The sequence below is a fragment of the Cornus florida genome, unplaced genomic scaffold (genome assembly GCF_030987335.1).
Source record: "Cornus florida cultivar Cherokee Brave unplaced genomic scaffold, ASM3098733v1 CherokeeBrave_3.0.0_Hap2_Chr09, whole genome shotgun sequence".
NCBI lineage: Eukaryota > Viridiplantae > Streptophyta > Magnoliopsida > Cornales > Cornaceae > Cornus > Cornus florida.
Window position 1 is genome coordinate 24583698 of NW_026775579.1, and position 6698 is coordinate 24590395.

The following is a 6698-nucleotide window of genomic DNA, read 5'->3' on the forward strand; positions in this document are numbered from 1 at the left end:
ATTGGAGATGCTCTAATATAATAAAATTTACCCAAAACAAGCTATATAATAATAATAATAATAATAATGACAACAACAACAACAACAACAGAGATCATGTATTTGTGGATTGTATCTTTTTAAGGAATTTCTGGATGTGGTTGGATGATTCTCTAGGATGGAGGATGGTTTTTTCAAACATTACCACAGTGGATAGTTTATTAAACTGGTTTTTACATCAATCAAGTAAGCTGATGCACACTCTCTTTATTGCAGGCTTATGGGCTATTTGGCAAGAAAGAAACAGACGTTTGCATGGTTCTACATCTAGCACTTCTGCAGGGGTGGCTCGACACATTTTGTTTGAAGTCCTAAATATTAATCATGTCTCTATTCAAGATATTGTTTAGATTGGATTTTTGTGTTTTCTTCAGTATTGGAAATGACTCCTTTATTTTATTTTTTGTTATTCAAGTATTGTTCTCAGGAAATGTCCACTGTGCGCCTGTAAATAATTTATCTTTTATTTATACAAATATTAATTATGAAAAAATAAAATAAAAAAACAACAACAACAACTAAGAGATTGCCAAAAAAAAACTATTAAGCAGTTTAGAAAATTTTGTAATTGGATCTCAATATGCGGTTAAAAATTTGGATAAAATGAGCACTTGTATAAGGTTCAGCATCGCATTCAAGTTTATTTTATGCATCTAAGTATTTGTGTTTCAAATCTCTCACCATCCCAGGCACTCCAATCAATGCACTTTCTTCACTTGATATATTCCAACTAGTGGGGGGTGTTTTCTTACATTTTCATGGCAACCAAAATATTTGAAATTTTAAATTAGATAATAAAATAATATTAATAATATTGAAGGTTTCTATTTTTTTTTTTCTAAAAGGAAAATAATTTATCTCATACTTTATGAATTTTTTAAAATCTAAATTTCACAAATTGACAGGCATATAATTTATGATAAAACAAAATATGTCACACATTTACCCTGAATCCCAAAATCACCTTCTTCTTTTCTTCTTTTCTTTTTTTTTTTTTTTTTTCACATGGTTAAGGTCTATAAAATAAACTAAACAACAAACTTAATTCTATTGTTAGAAAGTCATTGCTACCATCAATTATTTCTTTTTTTTTAATACATTATTTTTCTTTCTTTTTTTAACATCAATATATATTTAATTAATTTTATTGGTTCTAATATACTGTAGTGTTTTGATAAATTGAAATATTGGAGGAAATTAAATAATTATTCAGACTTGTTTAATAACTTTATTTTTAAGTGAAGGAATTAATTTAATCCTTCAATGGGGTTATAAGAAGTTGAAGTTGAAAATCACGATAAACTCAATGACACAACCGGCTGTCACAATTGGTTTCCACACCACAATTGATTTTGAGACCACAAAATTGCAAGAGTTATGAACACTGTTCTTTTTAATTAAAAATGTAATTCGCAAATAAACTTTATGTTTCGGTAATTACTACCATATATTGTTGGAACAAAAGGTTCAACTCAGTTTTAAGGTAAAAGAAAATTAAAGATTTGTCAGTATAGGATGTAGTGTTGAAATAGGAGCATGAGATGGTTATTGTTGTAGAAGCCGTCCGTGCGATTGGAAATAGTCTGACAACAAATAACAAGAATGAAAATGTTGTCGATGATTGGAGGATTGGAGGAATATAGTCGCCGATGCTCTCATTGTTTAGTGGCTCGCTTAGGATTCTACAATTTAATTAGATATTGGGGCTTTAACAATAAATAAGAGAATAGCCCCAACGAGGATCTTCTTTAAAGTTTTTTTCCAGTTAAATGCCTCTAAGATTGTTGTTAAGATTTTCAAAAAGATCTGTCTTCTTCCAAGTATGAAGGGATATGTTGCAGAGAACACATATTGAGTTTTGTTGCACTAGGGTTTGAAAAGAAAATTAACGCTTCGGTAAAAATGAAGGTAGAGGTGTGAAAAGAAAATATAAATGAATAAACAAAGTTCCTTTATTATGTAAAGATGATAGAAGAAACAAAAGAAGAATAGAAAGGATGACTCATCCTTCATATCCTTTGTAAATTCTCTATAAATTATAATATTATAAAAAATTATTGTATATAATTATAAAAATAATTAAAACTTTTTTTTTCATTCTCCCTCAACTAATATAATAAATTATGAACTTAATCTCTTCTAGAACCAAATAAATAAATAAATAAATACACAATCTCTTCTTTAGATATTTCTAATCCATCTATTTTTTTCTCCCTTTGTTCAATTTTTTTTTTTTCCTATCGAACAGTAAATTTTTTTAAAGAAAAAACTTAGAATTTTATTTTCTTAAGAGGTAATATAAAGAATACACTTATATTTAAAATGTTTCATTAATACACCCAAAATTCTTTCGGGTCATCTTCGCTTAAACTCTCTTTAAAACCTATAAACTGTTTTGAAAAGACCCTGCCCAAAACAACTTCCAAATCTAAAAAGTAAAAATAGCTTTCCAAAAGTCAATCATTTCATGTGAAACTTATTACCTATTTACCGTTTGTTATATTTGTAGATGGTAATGTGAAATCCTAATACATGTCCATAAAAATCCATAAAATAAAGAAAATGCCGTGTTCCTTCGTCAAAGTAGCTGTAGCAACTTAAATTTGGAGCTCTAATGAGTCATTATGGAACAAAAATTGCATTACTTCTTGCAAAACTGCAGGAGTATCAGACAGTTGAAGCAAACCCATCTCCAGATTCTCATCAATGGCCTCCAAGATTGCAACTTTATATTGCCCAAACTCATTAATCTCTCTTCAGACCTCATTTCACTTGATTATGCCACTGATGTATTTCAAAGTTCATGTACTCCTAAGGTCAATGTTATTGCCTACAACACAATGATCAAATGCTTCACAGGAAAGTCCCATAGAGGCGCATTGCGCACCTACAATCAAATGAAGGTGGCATTGATATCGCCCAACAGTTTCACCATCACTTTTCTTCTAAGGTGCATTGAATCGCTTGCGGCTTTGAAAGATGGGACAGTAGTACATGGAGACACTGTGAAATTGGGATTTGGTTCAAGTGCTTTTGTTCAAAACACTCTCTTGGATTTCTATGCCAAGTGTAGGGAGAGTTTGGATTCGGCTTGCTTGGTGTTCGACGAAATGCCCCAAAGGGATGTTGTTTCATGGAATACTATGATTGGAGCATACATGGCTCGTGGGATGATAGAGTCCTCAATTCAACTGTTTGATAGGATGCCGGAGAGGAGCACTGTGACGTGGAATTCAGTTATTGGGGGGCTTGCCAAGGCTGGGAATATGGATTTAGCACATTCCTTCTTTAGGAGCATGCCGGTAAGAAATGAGGTTTCTTGGAATTCCATGATATCTGGATATATAAGGGTGGGTGATGTCAAGACTGCGCGGTCTATTTTTGATCAGATGCCTGAGAAAACTGTGGTTTCTTGGACAGCCATGATATCAGGATACACCACGATTGGCGATCTTGAATCAGCAAGGGCATTTTTTGATCAGATGCCGGTTAAAAATGTGGTTTCGTGGAATGCTATGATTGCATGTTATGTTCATAATCATAGGTTTGATGAAGCTCTTTCTGTACTTCATCATATGCTAATTGATGGTGTATGCAGACCTGATCAAACTACTTTGGTAAGTGTACTCTCTGCTTGTGCTCACTTGGGTTCTCTTGAACATGGGAAATGGATCGATTCCTATATTAAAAAGAACAAAATCAACTTGTCGAATCCACTAGGCAATGCTTTGATAGACATGTTTGCAAAATGCGGGGATGTAGAAAATGGGAGGGCAGTTTTTGATCGGATGGCTAAAAGATGCATAATTACATGGACTGCAATGGTTTCAGGATTAGCTGTAAATGGGCAGTGCAGAGAAGCATTAGCACTTTTTGATAGGATGTGTTTAGAAGGAATAAAACCAGATGATGTCTTCTTTATTGCTGTTCTGTCAGCTTGCACTCATGGTGGCCTAGTGGAAGAGGGTAGAAGAGTATTTGATCAGATGGTAAGTGAGTTTGGCATTGAACCCTGCATTGAGCATTATGGCTGCATGGTTGATCTACTTGCTCGAGCAGGGAAGTTAGAAGAAGCAATCAGGTTCATAGAGAGCATGCATATGGAGCCTAACACCATCATTTGGGCCACTTTACTTGGTGCTTGTAAGATTCATGGTAACGGAGAGTTATTGGAGTCTGTACCAAGAAAGATTATGAATCAAGAACCTTCAAATCCTAGCTATTTAATGCTGTTTACAAATTTGAGCTCATCAGTTGGACGGTGGGAAGATGCTTTGAATTTTCGGGTGGCAATGAGACACCGTGGCGTAGATAAAGTGCCAGGTTGTAGCTCAATCCAAATAGGGAATAACGTCCATGAATTTCTAGCTAAAGATACAAAGCATGAACAAAGGAAGGAGATTTATAGGGTTTTGGATAGTTTAAATGGACAATTGAAGACAATATATGATGTGTGGTGAGAATCTTCTGATGGACTAATGTACTTAGAACAGTCATCTCTCGGAAGATGATCTTGGAGAGAATGAGCGATAGGATGATGTGGGGCCGATTTTAATTTGAAAGAAGGATTTTGCTGTAGATCTCAAGAAGTGGAAAATTCATAGTTTGTGCCATCTTGTGAAAGGAGAAGATGATTCAGGTAATGGATACATATGTCTCCGCAACAGATATAATATAATATGAACGACATCTAATTTGTAAGGGAAAAGAGGAAAATGGATGTGACATGGCTGTTAAGCATAAATACTGAAGTTCAGAGTTGAAGTTTCTAATGAGAAGATTGCAAGCATTTGACAAGGGAAGAGAACACTGCGGTCGTTAAATGAATGCAGTCAAATACTGGGCATTGTTCGATAAAAAGCTGAAAGGAAGAATCTGTTTTTTGAACACTGGGAGGCAAGAGGATTGTTGGAATATTTCATGGATGGTATCATTTTATTTTGGTCATTTGGCATTTGAAGGTAGAGATTCAATGGAAAACTAAGATAGTGAATGAGCTTCTGAAAAGTGGCTGCTACAACTCTCGTTGCTAAAGCAGTCGATATATATTCATATTTTTTTGAATCACTTCTGGATTCACAAACTTAATTTCAAGTAAGCTCTTTCATCTCTTAAAGACTCATAAGATGCTTATATTCCTTGTGTCTCCTCCAGTCCCTGTTGCAGCTTGATGCCTAAAAATATGTTTGTTGCAACAATCAAGAAGTTTTTTTTTTTTTTTTTTTTTATCATTCGAAGCCTTATTAAATGTGTGAATACCCAAATGCATGAAATTATCGTCCTTTCACTTCATTTTTTTGTGTTTTTAGTTCGTAAATTTTTTTTTCCCACAGTTTTGGCACTGCAGTATAAATCCATTTTCCTGCTGAACCACTAACTCAGTTGGTATCATCTCTCTCCCGTTTAAAGGGGAGGTTGAGGGTTCAACCCATGAAGGGGCAGGTTTTGGGTGTGTGCGTTTGCTTTAACTTTCAATATATGTGTGTGTATATATATATATAAATTCATTTTGGCCAATGGTAATAATATATAGAACCCAAAACCTTAACTCCTGTATAAATGCCTTCACACACTGTTTTGTGACAGCTTGTTGGCAATTTGAGCTCTTATCATGAAGAAACTAAGATGAATTCAATTTTTTTACTTAATAAGCTATTGTTCTTGCTGTCTTGAGACCTGCCACTAAGCAAAAGCCTGAGGATTCTTGGACAGAACTACCAAAAGGTTCTGTCTGAGTGCCTTCAGCCATTCCCTTCTTTTCTTGGTGGCAACTGGCAAGTGTTCTTGCCCATGTTGAGATTTTTAAAAGATTTTAAAACTCGTTTAAAATATTTCAAATATTCATTTATTATTTTATTTCATTATTTGAATTTTGTATTGTAACTGACGGAATTAATTTACATGAACGTTACACTATAACGTATATAATTTATTGAGTTTTTATTATAGCAAATAAAGAATTAGCCATTTTGGCTTCTTTGAGGAGGCCTATATATATGGCAATGGGATGCACTCAAAGGCATATGCGAAACTACTCTACCACATTTGCGTATTACTTTTCCAGTGATTATCCTATTAATATCTTTCACATATTTCAAATATATTTCACTATTTTGGGCAACTCGACATTGGAGACTTGGTCCTTTTTTCTTCCTGTGGTCGTGCACATAGAGGAGGTGCCGCTGAGAGCTGATCGGGTTGTATCTTGGAGTTGACTAGCACCATCCATACTTGCACGTAGGGGAGGGCTATCAACTTTAGGTCAACGTGTTTACCACGTGCCTCTCTATATCAGGCCAATCTTTCTTTAACTTTACTTTTATATTTTATTTCTTTTACATGTAACGATTATATTTAAATTATGTGTCTATATATATATATATATATATATATATATATATATTTGTATGCAAGTAATATCATATAAAACTACCATATTCTCATTGATTTAATTTATGTAAAACTTACTTTAATTGTCAATTATATTTATATAATATTTTAGTGTGAACAAAACGTGTTTTGTTTTGGAAATTAAAATTACAATACGTTTTATATTATTAAAAAATAAATAGAAAGTATTGTAAAGAGTTGTATTGATTATGTTTGACGAATTCAAATTATTGAAATATACAACAACTTCTACATTATTTATTTTATAA

General features: G+C 33.2%; 1 protein-coding gene across 1 annotated transcript; it reads left to right on the forward strand.

The window, feature by feature from the left end:
• Nucleotides 1–2466: 2466 nt before the first annotated feature.
• On the forward strand, nt 2467–5533 carry LOC132273607 (pentatricopeptide repeat-containing protein At2g29760, chloroplastic-like). Its single transcript, XM_059774586.1, has one exon. The coding sequence runs from the start codon at nt 2664–2666 to the stop codon at nt 4497–4499; it is 1836 nt and encodes a 611-aa protein (XP_059630569.1). The 5' UTR covers nt 2467–2663; the 3' UTR covers nt 4500–5533.
• The last annotated feature ends 1165 nt before the right edge of the window (nt 5534–6698 follow it).